Source organism: Neopsephotus bourkii, unplaced genomic scaffold, assembly GCF_033783945.1.
Source record: "Neopsephotus bourkii isolate Nb327-2 ecotype Australia unplaced genomic scaffold, CSIRO-AGI_Nbou_v1 NB_962, whole genome shotgun sequence".
Classification (NCBI taxonomy): domain Eukaryota; kingdom Metazoa; phylum Chordata; class Aves; order Psittaciformes; family Psittacidae; genus Neopsephotus; species Neopsephotus bourkii.
Genome location: NW_026901456.1, coordinates 7,663,052 through 7,686,352, shown reverse-complemented (window position 1 = coordinate 7,686,352; position 23,301 = coordinate 7,663,052). Strand labels below are relative to the sequence as shown.

Below are 23,301 nucleotides of genomic sequence, written 5' to 3'. Positions count from 1 at the left end.
ACCTAAGGGCTTGTCTCTAGACACAGTTGTTTCTTATTCTCGATTTATTTATACAGAGGTGTTCTCATTCAGAGTAAACCAGTTTAATCCAGAGTAAATTAAGCAGGAACAAGTCCCTGCCAAATAGAGCCCTGAGAACAGACTTGATGTCCCATGTCTTTTGAAAGTAATTAAATGTCTCCATAGATTCTTTTTAAATGGAGCTTTGCAAAGACAAGACTAACTAGTGCTATTATCCTACCTTTAAAACACATTGTCTTCTATCTATTGCCTAACCTGCCAGATTAAATGATCATAGGCTAACTGCCTAGAACAATCAGTTTGAGTCTCTGATATTCAGTATGATAAACAAACACAAGCTTTATTAGCCTTTAGACATGTGATAGGTGTGAAGGTCACATTGCAGATTGCAATAGCCTCTTTACCATTGGGTTACACACCAAAGGTTGCAAACTCCTTCCTTCCAACGGCAGCTTCCCAAGTCACAGAGTAAGACCCTTTATCCATTGCTCCAAGACCTGTGGCACCTGCAATTAGATCCACAAAAGGATTCAGGCAAAGAAATCTGCCGCTGGGATCATCAAGGCTCCTAATCCCAGGGGCAACTGAAAACCAGACAGGCAGCACTTCTCGGCAGCACGGTTTCCCTAAAAACTGTTGCTTTGGAGCACGCCTGAGCAGCCTCCAGCCTTTGCCACGCAGACCAGGCTGGCTCAAGCATTGCAGCCCCCCGACCGTGAGGCATCATCTCCTCTGCTGAAGGGGCGCAGACCCACTGAGGCTCCTAGAGAAGAGGAGGAAGGAACGCAGTTGCTGGTGCCTCCCTCCCCTTTATTTAACAGCTGATTGTCACACCTCAACAACTGTGCGCAGGGCTCCCCTCCTGCCCGAGGAGCTTTGCTGCACCCCACTGCCAGACCTCGCGGCTGCCGCCACTACCACACGGGACCGGGATCTCACACAGTGTCGGAGCGGGAAGAGGAACCAAGGAACCGCGCTTTACAGGTGTCGGGGGAAGCCAGAAGCGCTGCCCAGGCCCCGGGGAGCCAAGGGAGGGCGCTACGGCAGCAGCACCCGAGCACCGGCAGCGGGGCCGGGCAGCGCCACAGCCGCTCCCTGCTCCGCTCCAGGCAGCGGCGGAGGGGGGGCGGGTCCGGCCCAGGAAGTGACGCCGCCCTGCACCCCCCCGCGGCACACCTGACTCACCTGGGCGGGCGGCGGTGGCGGCGGTGCCGGTCGGTCTGTCGGCGGCCGAGGAGCAGCAGCAGCATGGCGAGGGAGAATGTCGTCTCCCCGTGGGCCATGGGACTGCTGAAAACCTTCGAGGAGAGCGAGTTCGGCAGCTGGGAGAAGATCGGCTCGGGGGGGTTCGGGCAGGTGTACAAGGTGCGGCACCTCCACTGGAAGACATGGCTCGCCATCAAGTGTTCGCCCAGCCTTCATGTGGATGAGAAGTAAGGGGCGATGGGGACAACGGGGAAGTGGGGGGAAGAAGATCTCCAGGTATTGAGGAGCCCTTGGTCTCCTCGTGGCTCCCGGGATGTGCAGATGCAGCCAAGGGGCGACCAAGGGCTCCTTCTTCCACAGCCCTCCCTTGTGTTTTTATCACACAAGGCACACAGATCATGCTTCCCAGGTAATCATGTTTCCCAGGCCAAACAGGATGGTCAGGCTGCCTGTGTGACAACTTCTTTTTGAGCACCAAGCCAGGCAGTATAGCCCAGAGTTACAGATCTTGGGAGCGGGCTTGGAAAAGGGACAGACTGACCCAGCCCTGGGAGCTGTAGCATGTTTCACAGCTCTGTTTACCAACAGCAGTTGTGGGGATGAAGGGCTGACTAAAGTCAGGGAAGAGCTGCGCAATTAAGTATTCCGCAGGCAAACGTGGCCTTTGCCACACTTAAGCAAAGCCCGGACCAACACCTTTGGTTCTGTCGTACATAATGGGGCTGGCCTAGCGCAAAGAGCAAGCGACGTTCCTTAGCCACTTGCAGCAGCTTGGAGAGAGCGGCCGCACGGCTGCAGCCTAGGGCTGGCCTGTTCCCTCGGAGCCGTTTGGAAAGCATTTTGCCCTGCCCTGGTCGTGCATGTATTGGCTTGTGCTAAAGCGTTACGCCTGCTACAGCTCCAAAGGTCACCAGAGGCGGTCCTCAATGGGAAGCGCAGGAGGAGTGAAACTGTTGGATGGGATGCGGGGGTTTCTCAAGCCTCCTGTGTCTCACTCCAGTGAGCTCCGTACTTTGGGAAAAGCCAGCCCTTTACGTTACATTTGCATTAGTTGTGACTGCTGTGTGGTAGGTGGCTGGTGGTTAGCAGTGGGGCAAGCAGCTGGTTCTGTGGGGGGGGGTGTTGGGCTGTGGACATGCTCTCTTTGAGGAGCAGGTGCTGAAGGGAGATGTGCTGGGAAATTCATTTTCCAGCTTCAGGGCCAACGCTTCTGCTTGCATCTGCCCAGGATGAGCCCTCACTGTGTAGTCCAGTGTGGAGCTGTATTGTACTGCAGATGAAGAATAGTGGGAACCCCATCCAGCTCACCTGCCCTCTGTGACTAGTTGTGGGCCATAGCGGAGGGCATTCAGCTATACTGTGCTTGCGTAGTCTGTGTGTGATGGGGGCATACCAAGTGCAGATTGCCCTTCCTAGGAGGAGAAGAAGGGTGTCAGAAGCTCCGTTAGAAACATCCTTCTGTTTTGAGGAACAACAGTGACTTACCAGCTGGTCAGTGTCTGTGCAGAGGGAGGCGAATTATGGCCAAGTGCTTTTCACAGAGCTTTTCCAGTTCCACCTTCATTTCTGGATCTTTTCCAACTTGTGAGCTGATCCTGCAGTTCGTTTTCTGAGATGTGGGTTGGTTCAGACACAAAAGGTTTCATTTGTTGTGGTTCCTGCAGGAGAAGGGAGATGAGCTGGCCTAAGGTCGAAAACGTTTATAAGCCCATCTTCTGCAGGGTAGCGGGACATCTTGCTCATCATCTGAATTGCTGGCTTTGCTGTAGGCATAGCTTATATAACACAGTAAATGAGGCAAAATGTCCTTTTTTAGGGACAGAAGGTGAATATATGCACAGGATAACTGCTGTCTGTGAATAAAATGGAAAAGCCTCAGTTGCAGAGTGTGTTCTACTGGGTTACCCTGCAAGCCTTCCTACCGTTAAAACTTCCAAGTACATTTCAGACTTGATGCTTTTTGAGGCCTACTCAAAATAGTACTGTAGCTGACTAATTTTGCAGTTAAAATAAAAATACCTCCTAAAAATAAGATAGAGCATTTGTTATACTTTTCATTTGCAAAATACATCTAGAAATTTACTCAAATGTTAATTTTCAGTCTGAGCCAAAGGATGCTGTCACCTATTTCAGTATGAACAGTGAATCTTGAGAGTTGCTACCAAATCTCTGTATTAGTATATTTGATGTGTGATAGAGAACCAGTGGTTATAAGGCTTGCAGGTATTTGGAGAGACCATACAAACATGCTGTGGAGTAAACAAAAACGCCTTGAGAACTTGGGAACTTCAAGGTTCCTGCAGCTCCTGGTTAATTTTAACAAACCAGTCCTTGAAACAGTAATTTATTTGTTTTACTGCAGAATTTGTGCTTTGGTTGCTTAAGGGGAGCATTGATTAGAAATGGGAGGGTCCCTGGCCTTTAAAACAGCTCCTTCTGCAAAATAAAGCAAAGCTAAATTTGTATCTGCTTTTTCTTCGGTTGTTAGGCTGTTCTACCCCTTTCGGCAGCCAATAACACTGGCCCCCAAAGAGACTTCTCACCTGAAACCTTTCTAAGAAACTTGTGTCATTCAGATGGTGGGGTGAGGGGCACAGACAGCATAAAACACAACCTCTTTAGTTCACAGGTTGAAACAAGCCTGTGTAATTAGGCAGTTAATCCCAGAGATGAACTTGGCTAGCCATTTCTTGGAACCCTGTGAAGCAGCAGAGTTAGAAGAATTACCAGTGGTATCAGAAACATTAACTGAAAAACATGGAGGCTTTTTCTTATTTATTTATTTAGTACCACATTAAAACCATGTTTGTAGTGGCTCAGTGGGGGTAATACTCTGTAGTCTCTTACTGTGTTTCTGCAGACAGTAAGAGATTTGGAGTAATTCACTTGGCAATTATCACACCATAGAGCCAAGTGGCCTCAAGCAGAAGAAAAACTGAATATACAGTCAGAAGTGTTTTTAAGCCTGAGCCCTCTCAGGGAATTGAGCCGAATTCCATTCCTAACACCTTATTTGCTCCCACTTTCCATCTCCTGAGATCACTTCCTGCATGCGACTCAAGATGCTCTCAAGAGTGAGAGCTTCAGTGTAAGCCTGGAGAAAAGAGTGTGTCACCCAGAAAGGTGGAGGAGCCTCTTCTCCAGGATTTGCAGTGGGGAGCACGGCGTCCCTTCTCTTTACTCCTGTTGGCCAGAATGGAAGCACGGTCTGGAGGAAAAGGGTGGAGAGCCCAGAAAGAACAACCTGGAAGCCTTTGTGGGTTTCTTACAGCTGAATGTAAACGTGCAGACTATAATGAGTATGAACCATGTAACAGTTCCCAGAGAGGACTCCTCACTGGAGGCATTAGCCGGTGGGAGTGATGACAGGGTGTGGAGGTGGAAAGATCTGCCCTCTTGATTGGGAAAATAAAATGAGTAAAGCCCTACATGTGCCTCCCTCTGCAGAACCTGCATTTAGGAGTGCAGCAGAACCTAGAAATTTAAGAAGTTTTGAAATGTCTTGCTGTTAGCAGCTGCTGCATTTATTTAGGTGGCGAAGGTGAATGAATGCCTGTTCTGGTTATCTCTGGATGTGTAGATAAAACTTAATACCCACCTCATGCTCCTCAAAGAGTAGGGATGAGCCTAGCTGTCTGTGTTAACCTGTAATACATTTGTACCAGGGTTATGCAGCAGAGATCTGTGAACAGCGCTGAGATCTGTGTTAACCTGAAAGAAGGAACATTTAAGCTTCTGTACTTCCCCCCTCCCATCCCCAGTATATTCTGCCCTGACCATGCAGTGTTTTTTCTTCTTACTCGCTTTCTTTGAGGATCAGCAGTGTGAAGGTCATTAAAGGTGCACCCTGCAGAGCAGAGGTCGCTGTATGCTCTTAAACATCTGCCATGATGCAGAGAAAAAGAGCCCCTGTAAAAATTCTGATACGTTGTAATTTTGTGGATCCCATCGTCACCACTAGCATAGTTTGTAAAGAGGTAACCTGCATTCCCCACTGAAGAGCAGTTTGGGTGGGCTGGCTGCTCTGCACCTGGAGGTGGTACATGCAAATGGCCATATTATAGGTTTTCAGGGCTTTTTGAGTTTGTTTGGTGCAACTTGAACTGCTCTGCCTCAGACTTCATTAGGAAAATGTGGGGGGGTGGGGAGAATATAAAACTGCAAGGACTGCCTTGGGAGTTTAAAGCTGTATTTTTATAGCAGTGTTATCTTTAGGGCATAAAGATTGGATACACACAAATGCAGATACAGTCATAATTCCTGCTGTTCTTGTGGCAGGGTTTGTGGCAAGAGGGATGGGCCCTGGGGAGCGAGGCAGTGGGCAGGAGTAAGTCCCTTGTCTCTCCAAGAGAATCCGAAGAATGCAGCCCTATCCATTGGGGTCTGACTTTGAGTGGAAGCAGACAGATGTTTTGGGGATGTCAGAGGTCCTCCATTCATGTAAATAGTCCTGATTGCTTTGAGAACAGCGGATCTGTCATTGAGAACTTCACTGACAGAGGTGCTGTTCGGCACTGATGCAGTACTAGATCACCTGGTGTGTGTGCCTCTGTCTTGTAATACTATTATAGGGGAAAGTGTATGCACCCCATGATTTGCATGAATTCATCTGTCCTGTGTGCAAGTTTTTTTAATTCTTATTACCATAATGTTAGGATATACTACTGGAGGGGGAGGAGAATGGAGCCAAGGTGGTTAGAGAAGATAATTCTGACTTTAATTGTGTAGGTATTAAATAAGAAACACTGTTATAACAGAGGCTAGTCCCATGCCTCTTGACTGAGAAACCTCATAAGGAGCTTTTATTTTCCTGCACTTTGGAGGGAAGTGTTTCTTGATGATAATGCAGAATAATGTCTAAGCACCAGGAGCAGCTGAGCAGCATAACCCTGCCCATCCCATACTTTGATCTGTTAAATGTGAACTTGAAGAATACCTACAGCATCCTTTGTTGCAGCATTAGCACTTGTGTATTGCATTGAGAACGCCTAAGACTGTTCTGAGTGCCAGTAGCACCTTGCTAAGGGAAAAGGGAAGGGAAAGACCTTTCATCTTTGCCTGATGGAGGAGATTTTGGTTTAACGAGCTGCTTGTGTTAATAGGATTAATGCAAGGGCACTCCAGCACTTGGCTAATGACCAAGTTGTATTTTGGCTGTTTCTTTTTGTGTTTTTAACTTTTCTCTTTCCTAAAGGTGACAGGAGCCTGTATTAAAGAACTGCCATGTCTCCCTGGCTATACCAGCTTATTCAGTTTTAAATACTCTGGGTTTGGGAAGGATTGTTGTATGAGGGGTTTCTTTAAACAGGAAAATTAGATAAAGGGTACTTGGCCATTAATCAGTCAGTTAATTCACTCATCTACCTGCGTCTGATCCAAGCAGAAAGGGAGCTTTTTTTGTTTTGTTTTAAGTGGAAATTCTCTCTTCATGGGCAAAATGCCCCATTTTAAGCAGCTGAGATCTGTGATTTTGGTGATGCTCTCTGTGGCTGTTGTTAGCCTTGGAACCCCATCCCTGCAAGTCTAGTGGTTCTTGTGAGGCTTTAGCTGTTGCTGGGTTCTTGCCTTGCCTTGGAGGGCTCAGACAGGTATTTTACATCCCTGACTCCAGAGCTCAGCCCGCCGAAGCCTGGTGAATTATGCTGGCTATGCATGTGGCTTGGGGGCAAGGAGTTGGTTGTGTTATTCACAGGCGCTCCCTTCCAGCGTGCCAAAGAGCAAACTGCGTACTTGTCTACAAAGGCAATTATTTCACAAGAAAGTTGCTGTAGGGAGCAGCAGGAGCCAACATGGTGAACAGATGGAGATTTCCCTTATCTTTTTTTTTTAACTCCCTGTGTGTACGTCCCTCTTAAACCATTTTTCATCCAGGTCTTGCCTCTGAAATAGGTCTGCTGCTTCTTGTTAGGCTAGACTTGCCCCTAGTGTGAGGTGTTAACTGAGCTGGGTTATTGCAGGCTGCTACAGCTAGTGAGGAGCAGCCATCAGGTTGGGAACCGTGTTGCCAACTTTGTATGAGCAAACATCAACTCTGTGCTTCCCAAGCAGGCAAAACAGAGGGGAAGGAGTTGTGGGAGTCTCCTAATGTGGAGTATATGGGTTAAATGAAGCTCCCAATATTGCTTCCATGTGGGAGCACTGAGAGTCTCTTGCAGGCTGTGTCTCAGCACAGGCCCTCTGGGTCATCCAGGCATCATGGAGCAGGGGGCAACAACGCGCATCTGCTTATCAACTTTGTCCTATTACTTCAGGTACTGTTCTCCATTAACTAGTATGCGCACCTTGGGTACATTACAAGAACTGTCGTGTAATAAGAAAGGGTTGGTTCACGAAACATTACCTATCTGACCTCCCTGTGTCCTCTTCTGTGAATCAGTGGGTGGCAGCAACAGTGATGCAGCAGTACCAGTGGCCCCGAGCTGCTCTGGGTCTACTCATTGTTGCTGCTAGTGTAGTAGACAGTTCTTTCACACATCGTGTGTGGCTCCCCTTTGTGAGCGCGGTCAGCCGGGTGAGAGGACCCTTGTTTCCTCTTTCCAACTCAATGCTCAGTTGGCCCGTGCAGGCTGTTGCAGCCCTGAAAGCCGTCTGTGAGGTGCAGAAGGAGTGCATGGCAATTAAGGGGCTTGAGCTGGGAGGCTGCAGCTTGGACCGGGTAACGCTTAGCGCTGTGTAAGGTCAGGCTAAAATGACACATAAACAATCCAGGGTGCTCGTGACATATGCTGGTGCTGGGCCTGTTACATCACCAAAAAATGCGTGTCAGGAGTTTTCGGCATCCACTGGAGCTGAGTGAGCATAATACTGGAGCTGCCAAATCTAGGGTTTGAGGACAAGGAAGCTTTTGCTGTGTCCCCCTAGCTAGAGCAGTCAGTTTGCCTCCCCTAAATGGTGGGTCCTAGGGATTCCCTTCCCAAGGCCTGGGTCTGCATGCTGGCAGCCTGCAGCTGAAGCAATGCTATCTGTGCCCTCTCCTGATTAACACAGTTGTATGACTCACAAAAACTTAATGACTTTAGCCCAAGGAGTTACAGCAGTGGTAAATCTGGGCACTATGTGTATCATCCTCATTCTTAACAGCACAGCATAAACATAAAACTGGGGAGATGGGCTTTACACTAGAGATGTTTGCACTGTTGGAAATGTACAACTTGCCTGTGGTTCAGCAACTGTGAGCTACCTACCATTAGGGGCATAAACCAAAGTTAGTAAATGTGGAAATATGCCTGGAGTACAGGTTCGTGAGATGTACTTGGTTCAACCAAGTGATGGTCATGAATGTGGTGTTCAGTTCCTTAATGTTTTGTGCACATTTGGTGTGGGGGGAGAACCAGCTACTCCATCCTTCACCATCTGTTCTCTTCTACCCAGGGAGCGCATGGAGTTATTGGAAGAAGCGAGGAAGATGGAAATGGCAAAGTTTCGCTACATCCTTCCTGTTTACGGCATCTGTAAAGAGCCAGTTGGCTTGGTCATGGAATACATGGAAACGGGATCCCTGGAAAAGCTTCTGGCTTCCGAACCTCTGCCCTGGGAATTGCGCTTCCGCATCATCCATGAGACAGCTGTGGGGATGAACTTCTTGCACTGCATGTCTCCTCCGCTGCTCCACCTGGACCTCAAGCCTGCAAACATCCTGCTTGATGCCCACTACCATGTTAAGGTACGCACTGGGCACTTTGTGCCAGGAACCCACCTTTGGATATTCTTGCATGGCTTCTGCCAAACTGAAAGGCCTGAGAGAAACCAGCAGCATTCCTTTTGAGTTAGAGCGCACCAACCCAGCCCCTCAAATCCCCAAACCTGTCTGCCTGATGCATGCACCATTTCAGTATGTAAACAGAGGTAGAGTTGAGCTTGTGAGAGCTCTCCTGAAATTTTAGGAATGTACTAACATAGTGAACTCTGATTCTGAGGCCTGATGGGTCCTGCTATAAATTTCCTTGCAATAAGGTCATGAGACAGATGAGAACAGGGAGAGAAAATCTCTATCATCTATGCCATTTCACAGCTGTCCATGGGGTAACCTTGTTCAGTGTAGGTCCTTCTGGCTTTGTACACTCCACTAAATACACAAATCGCATTTAAGCTGGAGTCTGGAGAAGCCTTCCCAGAGGCACTTTGTTCTCTTCTTTCATTTGCTCAGAGCATCTATAGTAAAAAAGTATCTCTGTCCTGACTGTTTATGCATGCCAGAGGTAACTTAAAGAAATTTTTGTTTCCGTATCAGCATGAAATCATTTTTGTTAACTGTTTCCAGCACAAGCTAGCAACCTATTTGCCTTCTCTGTTGGAGGTTCTGTTTTGACAGCTGGTCTAAGGAGATTGCTTTCTGATCCTTCCTTTTGGAGAGATAAGAGACTGAAATATATCATTTTCCTGATTCTTCCCCCTCCCCCCCCCCAGTTAGTGGCCAAACTCTTAGCCTTAGAACTGCATTATTAATCATGCTGGCTGGCTGATACAACTCAGTAGTCATAGTACGAGTAGTCACAGATTGACAGTGCCATCATCCATCTGTTCCCTGTTTTCTTATCCCCCTCAAACTAGCAAAATGGCTTTGGTCTCGCTGCACCATACTGAAAAATGAAGGTTTCTTAAATTAAAACATCTTTCCTAATGTCATGAGAATGTTGCAGCCATAAGAGGTGTGTGCCTCTAATGAAGCTGCACCGGAGATAAGTCTCAGCTTTTTTACTATGCCTTAGTGGTGTACTTGGAAAGATTTTCTTTGAGGTAGGTGGCATCTACAGGTGGTCCATGATATTATGACCAGAGCATCAGGATCTGAACTGTTGGAAGTATATTCTCAGACATTAGTGCTGAGGCACCTTTGCTAAGTATTTATTTACTTAAAGTTTGTGCTTGCTTGCATAACTTCTTAAATTCCTAATTGTTGACTCATCTGTGAGCCAAGATATGAAGGCTGTATTTTTCTCACTGTTTCAGGAGGTTGAAATGCTATCTGGTGTTCGTCCTGCTTTATAGCCTATATCTGGGTGGTGATATAATACAAGGGGGCAAGTGCAGGTACAAAAAAAATGTGTTTCTAGTGAGGTCACTGCTGACATCCCTGAACCATTGCTACTTGCTCTGTATATTGAATACATGAGGGTCTTTGGACCTTCTCTCCATTAAGGTCAGAGAATAATAGTCTAATGCAGATCTGTTTCCAGTCAGCGGTATTTTACATTTGCGGGTACCTTGGAAACCCCTCCAAGCAGACATAGGAACCTGCATGCAAAATAAGAGATGCACATATTCTGTGAGGTGCCTTCACTTTAAAAATGTGGCCCCAAACCTTTTTGTGTGATGTGAAGCTTGTAATTAAATTTTGGACCCTGCAGCTTGATTTAATGTGTATTTTCTTGCTGGAAGGCTAATGGAGCTGATGATTGAAGTGTTTTTACTTTTTAAATGTTAGTGTTAATTTAGTAAGTGACTGTCCCTAAGGTGAGTGAAGAGATGTACACTGCAGAAGAAGAGTTTGGAGATAGGGAGGCCTTTATAAATCGTTTGCCCTTGAGCCAGGAAACAGTCAGTCTTCCAGTGGAGCACATTAGAAATGCTTCTGTGCTATATTGCTAGTTAAATGGAAACACACCCTTCTTCTTTTAACAAGCACAATGCTTACTGTAAAATCCCCAAGTGAGGATGATGACTAACGCAGTTGTGCTCTACAGAACTTATCATCAAGTGGGTGCTTCCATATCATAAAGCCGTCTCCTGTGTGCATTACATAAGTGTGTGCTGAATTTTGTTCTTGGGAGGATAATTAAGAGGATGGGATTAGCCTGAGCACTGATCAGGGACAGATACTAACTTTTTCAAAGGCATGTTGGAGGTTTCTTTGGTGATTTTAAACATACGTATATAATATGTACAACACAAGGGCAGGGTTTGGTGGCCTTTTGGAGCATGGATCCATGCATGCCTCCTCCCCGGTGAGTACTGGTAGAACTCACTCCTGACGGCTCCAGCCCCGGCCATGTCCTGCTCCATCTTGGTTGCCTTAAGCACTGTGTTTTCCTTGGGAGGATTATTCCATACCCTGACAGGCTTTGCTAGCAAGGATCAGTCTGCTGCTTTTTCTTTTTTTTTTTAATCTTAATATCAACCTGTTACTTCTGTTTGTACCAGCAAGGTCCTCCTTGCCCCTTTCTCCACTGTTTCAGTATTTATGGGCTAATACCTAGTTTTTGCTTAATGGACTACGTTTTAAGAGGCTGTTCTTCAGCTCCTCTGCCCTCTGTACGCATTCTGGATGTCTCCCCTGAGCTCCCTGTGATGTGGCAATTGCTTGCAGGGAGCTGGCACTGGGGAAGCAGTGCCACATTCCAGCACTACCCTCGTGGGCTGTTTGCTCATGCCTTGCTCCAACGTGATCTCTCTTTGAGGCCCTCTGTAGGAAAATACACCACCACTACCCAGCATGCAGCAGCCTCATACCCTAACTTGGTGCCAGCTGTCATGCCTGCATGCTCTCTCTATTGCTGCTTCCCAGGTTTCTTACCTTCAGTGTCTTATGGTTAAGAGTGTTCCTTTTTGTTCAGGTATTTAAAATTAAATGAACTTGCAACTTAAGACGTTTGGGCAGAAGTGTTATTTGTAAGTTCTTATTTCCCTTACTATACAGCCTGTTCTTTGCATTTCCTCATCTTGTCATATATATATGTGTGTGTGTGTGTATACATATATATAAACACACACACATGCGCATATCTACATGTGTGGGTACATGCATACACAGAGGCAAATCCTGCCAGTTATTTTTAATATCCCAGATTTTAAGAACTAGGAGTGGGATGAGCTGGTCTCAGCTGTGCACTGCTTTAAGCTCACTGTAGTTCCTTTTATTTCCCATAATGCCAGCACTCCATTTTAAACCAGTGTGAAGTTTACCGCATGTTGTGCTGTGCTGTGCTGATGGTCTTGCTTAACTTGGATAGGTTGCCTCTATGATCTTTGTCTTTATTTGCTTCAGCTGAAGAAGAGGCTGCAGTGTTTCAGAGTGTGGAGTTAGAAGCAGCCTAATCAAAGGGCAGATTTGTTTTTCAGAAAGCTGCTTAATGTAGGTTGTTAACTGTAGGTCAGAGTAATACCCAGAGGCCAGACTGGTGAGGAGAGGTTGTTTCTCTTTATTAGACTAGCTAAGGTAGTTAACACAGCCACTTTATCAGCTGTAATGCTCTCCTGTGATTAGAAATGAGAAGAGGCTTTTTTGTTTTGTGTGCCCCTTCTGCCTCTTTCCCACCCCTCCTGATGAAGGTTTCTGTGTAGGGCTGCTGTTAACTGGCTCTTTAATCCCAACCAACAAAGCTGGTTTTCACCTTGATCAGTTCCTTAATTGATCTAATTGTGGTGGCACAGGGAAGGGAACAATACCATTCCTGTTATGGCAATGCAGATTTATGATAGGTTAAAATGGATGCTTGACCATGGCTTTGGCTCCTACTGCTTCTGAAGAGAGCAGTACCAATGTCACACCTGAAACAGGTTTTGAGGAGTTAAGGTCTCAGGGCAGGTTGGGAAAGGGTGGAAATACAGTCTGTTTCAGGAAGAATTCTTTTAGTAGCTAACTGGAGTGTGTTCATAAACACTGAAGTAAAGACATCTGTTTGAAGTACAGACGCTTGTTTTGTCTACACTCAGAATTCATATTTTTTTTCCTCATTTTTAGTAGTCCAGGTCTGTGACACATGTAAGTTTCTTAAAATTTCTGGCATTTCTTAAAGAACAAAACTGAAACAACCAGCCTGCCTCGCCTACCCCCAGGAAAACACACAACCTGCTGCTAACACCCAAACCCTGTAGACAAATATGAGGGCATTCTCACTATCCAAGTGTGCAGAGACTTTGCACAGAGACGAATACTGGATATGCCAGCATTGATTAAAAATTAATCTGATGGCTTTGTTACCTATTTGGTGGAGAAGACCTTTTGGTGAACTCTGTCCCCAAGTCCACTGCAGTGGGTTCTTTAGTCTTATTTGCATCATCAGATGATAAGTGCATGCTTCAGGGTGGCCTGTCAGGAGTCAGCAGTGAAAGCACTTTCAAGCACTGATTTTGTTCCTAGATCCCTGCCATGTGTGGGAATAGCTGACTTTAGTAACCATTATAGCTACATGAGCATATATACCAGTTTAAAAAAGACCAAAAAAAGTTTCAAAAACTAACTTTACAGACTCAAACCACCTAAAATTTTTTGTGGTTTTTACAAACTGGAATGCAAAGGTCCACGAATGTCAGGAGCAGAGAACAGCCTATGTTCACAGCGTGCTCAACTAAAACAAACACAGCTAAAAAGGGAAAGAAAAAAATAATCTTGAGATCTTGGAATCTCTCAGTAAAGTAAGAGTTGCTGGGAAGTGGGCAGGGAAGCACGTACAGCTCCCCTCCCCAGTCGCCGCTCACGTGTTTGTTCTCATGCAGACCTTTAAAGAGCAGAGACCAAGCAAGCTGTCTGAACATGAACAATCCCACTGTCTGCGTGGGCATTGGCCAATGCTTTTTCTCTTCTTCCTACCTCTTCACCGCGTGTTTTGCATGAAGAAGTCTGTCGCCTCCATGTCTCCTCTTAACCCTACTGATACTAGGTATGCTTTTGAAGCATGATGGGATCCACCTGAAATAACTGATGTGAGGAGTGAGATTACAGGTCCTGTTGGATTGTGGAGCAGGGCAGATCCCAGGGTGGGCTGCAAAGGCTAGCGGGGATGTGGAGGAAGAAGTGGGGAGGGGTGCTCCACTCTCACTATCTTCACCAGCAAGTGTGCCTTGTGTTGCAGGACTAGGTACCTGGCAAGCAATTTAAAGGCAAAATAGGTAAGTTAAAGGGCTGTGTTTTCCACCCACTGCACAGTTCCCACTGATGTTTAAAGAAATTGCATGAGTAAATATACCATGCAGTGTGGAAAATTCACCCTAAAGGATCTAACAAAAGCCACAAAAACTGCCTGCAGAATCTTACTATTTTGTGGCAGGCTGAAAGAGAACAGTTCTTCAATTTCCAGTGCTTTCTGCAGAATTTTATATTGAAGCTCTGTTCTAAAGATGTATTTCCTAGTAACTGGTATAAAAGCTAGTCCTTCACAGTAGGTAGGGGCAGGTTCATAAAGTAAAATTCTTGCTAGCATAGGGGAAGGGGGAGGTATGCTATGTACCTTAGCTGTTTCTTGGTCTGTAGGCTGAGACTGTTCAATCCAGTGTGCTTAGCTGCCTGTCTTATCCCCTAGCCTTGGATTCATGCAACACAGCTGGTAGCTCTTAATGTAGGAGTGTCGCTGTGCTGTCTGTATTTCATCTTTAGTTCTTAACTTACACAGTAGGAAAGCCGGTGTTGTTTAGACAAAGAGGAAGGTGTATTACTTTAATTATGCCATATGGATTTCTTGAGGTGTATACAAGTCTCTGCTTTATGTTAATCAAAGGATAGCAGTGTTCCTCCAAGTCGGATCTGTTCAGACTTGCAGTAGTCGGTTCATTTATTAAACTGACACCACGGGCTTGTGTGATTGGGGTTGTGCTTTTGTTCTCTAGTGGAGCACTAAGTGCCCCAAACTCATGCAGCACTTCCTGGGGCAATGAGTTCAGCTCTTCCCAGGGTGATCCAGCTTGCGAACCTGGGTTTCTTGATTACTTACTGCTTCCCTGGACTCCAGTGCTTGGCTTGTGGAGGAGGCCAGCAGCCCTGCTCTGAAAGTGTAAACCTACAAGCATGAGAAACTATTCCTCCAGAGGGCTTTTCTTGTTTCTTGTTTCTTTTTTCTTTTTTTTTTTTTTTTTTTTCCCCAAACATTTTTCTTCTCAAGTAATTCCCACTTTAAGGATTGGACAACAGGTTGGGTATACCTGTGTGCAAGGGTACAGGAGTCCTACAGCCCCTGAGAATGCCTCTGTTGAGCTGTCTGCCCCTGGGAGAAGTTCCTTCTGAAGCCGTGTGGGTTGCTTTGTTTGTTTTATGGCAAAGGGAGATTCCTAGCGTTTGAAGACCAATGGCTGTGTGGCCTGCCTGTTCTCCAGGAGGCCAAACCTGGCAGCAATTTTCTCCCTTTCCAGTAATGGATGCATGTTAGGACTGGCTTTGTGGTTATCTTTAGACAGAAACTTCTGAAAGGATACGGTTAGAGCCTAGTGAAAAAAAACCCAACTTTTTTTTAATTATGCTTGCTGTTTTGAGGGTGAACTTTCTCAAAGGAGAAGCGGTGAAGATCAAAAGGGGAACGAATAAATGAAAAACCTGAGTATTTATTAGATAAAATAATGTATAAGGCAGGGGGAGGGGAGAAATCTAATCTAACATGTACACAAAAATCAGAGTGGTTCAAGAAGACTTGACTTTTCTTGAAATTTCCACTTAGAATAATAGACATTTTTGTCCAGTGGGAAATAAGGAAGACAAAGGAAATTCTTTGCTTGTCTGTTTGCTTGATGATTGGTATGCTTTTGAGAGCAAATGAATGCATATTTGTTTGACACTTGAAATTAAAGTAGAGGTGTGTCCTTTTTATAAACTTGCTGTCACTTGTTTTGTTCATTTCAGCTGTGTTCACTGCGTCACTGCACCAACTTGCCATATCTCCTGGTTGCCAAAAAGAAAAATGCCCTGTGTGGGGTTTTGGTGTGTGTGTTTTGGGGTTTTTAACACTTGGTGCCTCTGGTGTTGGGCTAGTCCTTATCGGCACGGTCAGTGTAACAGTGAAATCTGAAAGCACAATTCTCTGGCACCCATTGGAGAGCTCGTGGTTTGAAAACAGGTGCTCAGAACACTTACACATAGTGTGCAATGTGAGATTACATAGGGAAAGGGGGTGGCAGCACCAATAATTACAGTAAAGTACTTTACACTAGCTAAATTTGACTAGTTTTAAATTACAATAAATTGTCTTGACTGTTTGTTGTGTTTGCTGCGTAACATGCTGCTGCTTGCAAAAAACTGCTCGCTGTTTAACCATAAAGAAAAGACTGCCATAGCGTAATGCTTCCAGAGATGTTCCAGAGTGCTCAAGGCGAGGTTGGACAGGGCTTTGAGCAACCTGGTGTAGTGGAAGGTGTCCCTGCCCACGGCAAGGGCTTGGAACTGGATGATCTTTAAGGTCCCTTCCATACCAATCCATTCTGTGTTCTCTTGGCTTAGTACTTCTCAATGGCCGCTTGCAATATTTTGTTAGGTGATCCTGTTACATCTGTCCCTCTTTACAGAAAATTATTAGTGCCTCTGAAGTCTAATGGTGGCATGCACTTCTCATCCCTTCTTCCTCCATTTTTCCTCCAGATTTCTGACTTTGGACTTGCAAAGTGCAATGGCTTGTCCCATTCTCATGACATCAGCATGGATGGCTTGTGTGGCACAATCGCATACCTTCCCCCAGAGCGCATCAAGGAGAAAAACAGGTGTTTTGACACCAAACATGATGTGTACAGGTCAGTTCACCATGAAAACACTTAAAACCGCTTAAAGTAATACTGTAAAATGAAACCCCTTTTTCTGGTTATAAAACCTAATTAAACATGAAACCCCTAAACGTAGTTTGAGCCTTACCTTGCAAAGGCTTACACTTGCTCTGCTTTTTGCAAAGTCTTAATAGGGTAGAGGCCTTTTAACAAACTGCATCTGATCCTGGGTCTTGAGCATTATTATTCCAAGTAACATTTATTAGTATCTGGCATGGGAGGCCCTCTGCCCACCTGTAGTTTCCCCATCAAAAGGTACATCCCGACCTACTTTTTGAGTCTGTGACAAAATTCTTAGTTATCTTCAGTGGATTTAATCACTCAGTCTTTGATTCTTCTTTCATGGTAATGTTACTAGGGAAAAGAAATCATAGCTGCAGATTAAGAGATATGTCATATTCTAAATGGACTGCATTTCTTTAAAGCAGCTTTACAAGGTAGAAGTATTAAGTAAAATCCACAGCAATGCTTTGCTGCTCTCTGATTTTGTTAGTTTTGATGTGGAGTAGTTGGTAAATGTTACCAAGAACAGCTTGGCAGCCTCCAGCAAGTCTCTTGTGTTTGCTGCCTCAGGTTCCTCCCTGCAAAAAAGTAGACTTTCAAATCATATTCTTGCCTGCATCTGGCAGTATGTGGTCATCAGATGAATCAGATGCAGAAGTGAAGGACAATGAAAAGAGAACTTGGGAAAGTAAATGATAATTCTGTGAGCTTCTTGACTTTTTTGTTGGAGGATCTTTTTAAGCTTTTCTAGAAATAATTTTTATTATTTTTTTTTAATTTTTTTGGTTTTGTAGCTTTTCCATTGTGGTTTGGGGAGTTCTTACTCAGAAGAAGCCTTTCGCAGGTAAGTTTGATATATTGTGGGTTGTTTTGGAATTTTTTAGTTTTCTCCACTGATCAGCACACTTCCTGACCCACCAACCCCAGATTATAAGCTTGTCCTCCAAATTCCTACAGTCTTCTGCAGTAGCCACTTTTAAGTTCTCAAATTCTGATCACAAGTGTAAGTCCTCCTTTGTACTGCACTGTGAAAGCAGAGCCCATGTTGCTGCAGAGGCCCTTGTCTGCATCTTTCTGCTTCTGCTGGAGTTTGCTGTATGGATCCAGATTAGTCTGTGGCCTCTGCAGACTTCTGATATGTTTGTGGCCAACGAGGAACAGCACAGAGCAAAGCCAGCTGGCAGGCACTGTGCTGTTTTCAGAACCAGCCTCTCTGCACAGAGGTTCTATAGTTTATTTGTAGATTGCGGGTACAGATTTGTTCTTTAAAAAAAAATAAAAAGCTGTCTGTGAGAATGAGCCTTGTTCCACCCCACAGTAAATGCACTGATCAACAGGCAGCTCTTTATTCTGTATGACTTTTCCTGTGTGCATGACTAGCCTATGGATAGCAAACATGTTTGAACATGTCCCAGTCTACTATTAGTTTTTTACCCAAGTGAGACATCCCATTTAGCCCAGTGGTTGACTTCAGAGTCAGGAGCCACAATACTGCACTGCTTGATTTGTGTTGTTCTTCACCTTTATGAATAGTTCAGGTACCCGGTCTAAACAAAAGCCGTGGTTCAGCTTTTTTACAGCAGAAAGGGAAGTCCAAAGAGGCAGCACAGAACTGCTGGATTACTTTTTTTTTCTTTGTTTCAGTTTTTTGGGGTTTTTTTATGGTGGAAAAAGAAGGATCATTCACTGACAGTTGTGTTTAAGTGATACACGGGAAGTAAGCGTTAACACATTGAATGTGTTTTGGGAGAATTAAGATGAACTTCTTGTTCCCTGCTGATAAAAAAAGGCAGTCTAAATCTAGAGAAAATTCTGAAGACAAAATCTCAGCCTAATACACTGTTAGTGCTGTTAAGACAAAAGAGAAATCACACCTTTTGCTGGGAGATCTTACTTGGTGTGCTCTTGCTTTACAGAGGAAAACAACATTTTGCATATTATGGTAAAAGTAGTTAAAGGCCACCGCCCAGAGCTACCTGCTGTTTCCAAATCCAGACCTCATTCATGTAATAACTTGATCAAACTGATGCAAAAATGTTGGCAAGATGATCCTGGTGAACGGCCAACTTTTAAAGGTAAGATTTCCTTGTAACTTGGCTGCCCATTTATTCTTCTATGAGTCACGTTATTACTCAGGACTCTTAATCCTTGGGGTAAATGCTGTGAACCTCTGTGACAGAATAAATAGAGCACATTGTATGGTAGAGACAATAATACAAGCCACTTATTCGTTTGTGGAGGAAGGGATTATGTGGGGACAAGTCTGACCATGATGGGGTTATGTAAACTCAGGAGGAATAAGACCTGTACTGATCCAGAAATTATGTACATTTCTGTGTTTATCAGAGCATACGATAAACAGGAGCTAGTGTGGTCTTCACCATACAAAGCATTCAAAGACCCTGGCTCTTGAAATGTACCATTGTGTGCTGAGAAACTGAACTGTTTTCTTATAACAAAATAATTTGTACATTCATTTCTCTGCCAACAAAAGGCAGCTCTGGTGAAAAGCTTGAACTTGCCCAGAGCACCTGCTATGAATTCAGATGAGCACAAGGATGTAGCAAGTGCTATCTCCAAGTGCTATTAGGTAGCATTAATGGGAGAGATTTGCTTCCTCTCTCTCCTCTTGCCCAAACAAGATATGGAGACTGAAGGGGGAGGATGAATTCCATCTTTTTAAATACATATTTCTACATCTGCTGGCAGTAGACGGGCTCCCATTTCAGTCCTGAAGCATAGCCACCATGTAACATCAGTCTGGTCTGAATGTGAAGTTGTGCAGTCAGCCCCTTGCTTAGGTACACACTTGGCTATTCCATCCAGCAGCTCATCAATAGGTACAAAACTGGAATTAGAGATGTTAAGCTTTAATGATAAAGAAAGGCAGCAGGGCATCTCAGGAACATTTCCTATTTAAAAGCAAACCAACCAAACTTCTCTTGCTTTCTTCAAAGAAATCACTTCAGAAACAGAGGCTCTTTGTGAAAAACCAGAAGATGAAATGAAAGAGATGGTAACTCAGGACCTGGACACCAAGAATTCCCCAGAGCAGCAGCCTGAGGTATTTTTCTCTTTCTGCCCCTTGTTCAAGCACACTAGGTTTTGTTGCAAGCAGGTTCCTCTGTGACCTGTAACTTCCCAAGCAACCTTCTCTTTGCTGCTTTTGAGCATTTTCCTGCATGATAGAAGTGGTCCTTCTTGGTGAAGGACTGAAATGCAAATGTGACAGCAGATGCATGGACCAGCTCAGGAAAACCTCACGGCAGAACTGAGGGAGAGCAGGAAAGTTAGGAAGTAAAGGCTGGAACTATGTGGGTATGATACTGTAGACAGGAGATAGGTGGCTCTAGTGGCTGTGTGAGCACTGATGAAAGCTGCCCTCCTGCATCTGAGAATTTTCAGTTACCTTACTCAGAGGTTACATGCAGTATTACAGCGCTTAAAGGCTGCCTCCAAACATTTTTCTTCCTATGGGGACTCATGCTTAGTGTTCTTTACTGACCTTTCTAAAATGCTTGTTTGCTTCTCTTGAAGGGGATTTCTGCATTATCCAAGACAAAACAGGAGCCTGATCTACCACTAGTTAAGGATTACAGTCTGTCAGAGTTGTTGTCCCAGCTGGATTCAGGGATTTCACAGACTATGGAAGGCCCTGAGGATCTCAGCCGCAGCTGTTCAGAGTCCAAACTTGCCTCCAGTGACAAGCGGCTTTCAGGAGTTTCATCTGTAGATTCAGCTTTTTCATCCAGAGGCTCCCTTTCCCTTTCCTTTGAAAGGGAGAGTTCAGGTAACGGTCAAGCTTTTCTTTGTAGTTGTTTGGACTGGGGCATGGGAGTCTTTGGATTGGAGAGTAGTCATAATAAAGAATAGCATTCTGGCAATCACTGTTAGTCTTGCTTTCTCTAGTCAGCACTGCAGATTTGTTTACTGGAGGTAGTTATTTAACAGAAAAAAAGAATGAGGTGGTTCCCAAACGTGATCTAAAGACAAATAATAAATCTCACTTACTTTTGAAAAGAAGTGACCTGAGTTCCCATCAAAGCAATTACAGAATCAGTCATGTAAAGTCTGGTTGGAAGAGAGGTCACCTAGTCCAACGTCCCCCTGGAAGTGGGACTAAAGCCAGTGCCCCGTCAGGTCAGCTGCGTTTGTGGGTTTTTTCAGTTACCTATATAAGCCCAAGTCTGAGCACTTTTTTGAGAAGACTCAAGCCGTGTTCTCAGCAGCCCCTATCAACATTGTAATAAAGACCCTGATGCACACAGCCCCCTCCATTCTCAGTCCAGTGCTGCAAAAACCAGTTACCTGTTTTCCAATTAGGCAAACAATGATTAGTGCAGGGAGATCAACCACAGCATCCTTGGGTCTTCATTCCACAAGAAACAGAATAAAAATAAGTGGGGCTCTAAATCTGAACTGAAATTGTTTTAGAACTACTGTGGGAGGGGGCTTTCTTTGCAGTCAAGTCATTTCTGAAGCCACCAGATATGTTAGCTATAGGGAAAAAAGATTTGATGGCTATCAGAATTGATGGTGTCTTTTCCAGGAGTAGTTTGGGTTGGAAGGCAACCCAAAGCTCATCCTTAAAGGTCATCTAGTCCAACCTACCTGCAATGAACAGGCACATCTTCAGCTAGATCAGGTTGCTCATGAGCCTTGTCAACCTGATCTTAAGTGTTTCTGGGGATAGGGCATCTACCACCTCTCTGGGCAAACTGTTCAAGCGTCTCGCCATCCTCATTGTAAAAAACGTCTTCCTTGTTTCCATCCAGATATTGGTACTACAGACATCCAGAAGAGGAAGCTAACAGAGGCCATTTTATCTGGAGACACCAGCAAGCTAATGAAGATCCTCCAGCCTCAAGATGTTGATATTGTTTTAGATGGGAACTCCAGTCTTTTGCACCTGGCTGTTGAAGCTGGTCAAGAAGAATGTGTCAAATGGCTCCTCCTGTACAATGCTAATCCTAACCTTACCAACAAGAAGGGATCCACCCCTCTTCACATAGCCATTGAGAAGAAATTTAAAAGCATTGTGGAGCTGATTATGGCTAGGAAAATCAATGTTAATGCCAAAGATGAGGATCAGTGGACTGCTCTTCACTTTGCTGCCCAAAATGGGGATGATTTCAGCACCAAAATGCTGCTTGATAAGAATGCATCCTTAAATGAGGTAGATTTTGAAGGCAGAGCCCCCATCCATATAGCCTGTCAGTATGGCCAAGAGAATATTGTGCGGATCCTGCTGCGAAGAGGTGTTAACGTGAACATCAAAGGAAAGGATGACTGGGTGCCACTGCACTATGCTGCCTGGCAAGGTCATCTCCCCATTGTAAAGCTTCTGGCCAAACAGCGGGGTGCAAATGTGAACGTGCAGACTGTGGATGGAAGGACCTCACTACACTTAGCTGCTCAACGAGGACACTACCGTGTCGCTCGCCTTCTTATAGACCTGGAGTCGGATGTCAACATTCAGAATGGGCTCTTGCAGACTGCTCTCCACATTGCTGCTGAAACAGGCCACACAAGCACATCGAGGCTGCTCCTTAAGCATGGTGCAGACATTGAGGCAGCAACAGCGGAAGGATACACTGCACTGCACTTGGCATCTCGCAGTGGCCATTTAGCAACGACAAAGCTGCTTGTAGATGAAAGGGCCAGTGTTTTAGCCAGGGGCCCTTTAAATAGGACAGCATTACATCTTGCTGCAGAAAACGGGCACTCTGAAGTAGTAGAGGAACTTGTCAGTTCAGAAAATATCAGTGTTTCTGACAGTGAAGGGTTGACAGCTCTTCACCTGGCTGCACAAGGAGGGCACACAAAAACAGTTGAGGTTCTTCTGAAGCATGGGGCATACGCTGACATGCAAAGACCCACATGTCAGACCCTGCTACAGCTTGCTCAGCAGGGCAGTAGTAGTTCAGTTACTGTGTTGCTAAGTGAGACTTAAACAAAAGGGACAGAACTTGCTACCTTTCTACCTGGTGCAAGAGGGTTGCTGGAGCTTGATGCAAGGGCCTTCTCCAGTTGTGCACTGACCCACTCGTCAGCATGTCAGCTGATGGACTGAGGTGGAACCAGCAGAACCTACTCGTGTCTGAGTGTGCAAGTGAGAGCACACATGGACTAAGACTGGATGTAAGGCTAAGAGCCAGAGTCTGCCATACTGTGGTCTGTATCAGTCATTCTGCGTGTGCCTGCCTGTCTGTATATTGACATTCCTCTCCCAAGGATGTTGTGAGAGAAGGATGCAACTTGTGGGTTTCTCCATGCTTTTTTTTTTTTTTTTTCCATGTGCCAAACTAATTTAAGAGCTAACATTCTGCTTTTTTATTTTTCTGAGGAAAACAAAAACAAAACCCCAGAACTAGGATGATGTAGTGATGTAGATTACTGGTTTATTGCAGTGATCTATATTTCGGGCTGAAAGCCTCCAGCATAAAATAAACACAACACAAATCTTCTTGAAGTAAATGCTAGAGATGAGGAAAGGGCTGCTTAAGATACAGCTAACCATGTTTGTGTCAGAAGGTACTCGGTTCAATGGAGACATTGATTGTAGATTTCCATGTACTCAAAACTGATAAGACAGACATACTAACATGGCAGGAT

The 23,301-nt window shown here is 45.0% G+C and overlaps 1 protein-coding gene across 1 annotated transcript; it reads left to right on the top strand.

The window, feature by feature from the left end:
* Nucleotides 1–944: 944 nt before the first annotated feature.
* Nucleotides 945–23,031, top strand: RIPK4 (receptor interacting serine/threonine kinase 4). Its single transcript, XM_061359188.1, has 8 exons — nucleotides 945–1,454; nucleotides 8,599–8,890; nucleotides 16,505–16,653; nucleotides 17,481–17,530; nucleotides 18,603–18,761; nucleotides 19,644–19,750; nucleotides 20,224–20,476; nucleotides 21,462–23,031. Exons 1-8 carry the CDS (start codon nucleotides 1,270–1,272, stop codon nucleotides 22,637–22,639), a joined length of 2,373 nt encoding a protein of 790 aa, XP_061215172.1. The 5' UTR covers nucleotides 945–1,269; the 3' UTR covers nucleotides 22,640–23,031.
* Nucleotides 23,032–23,301: the final 270 nt, after the last annotated feature.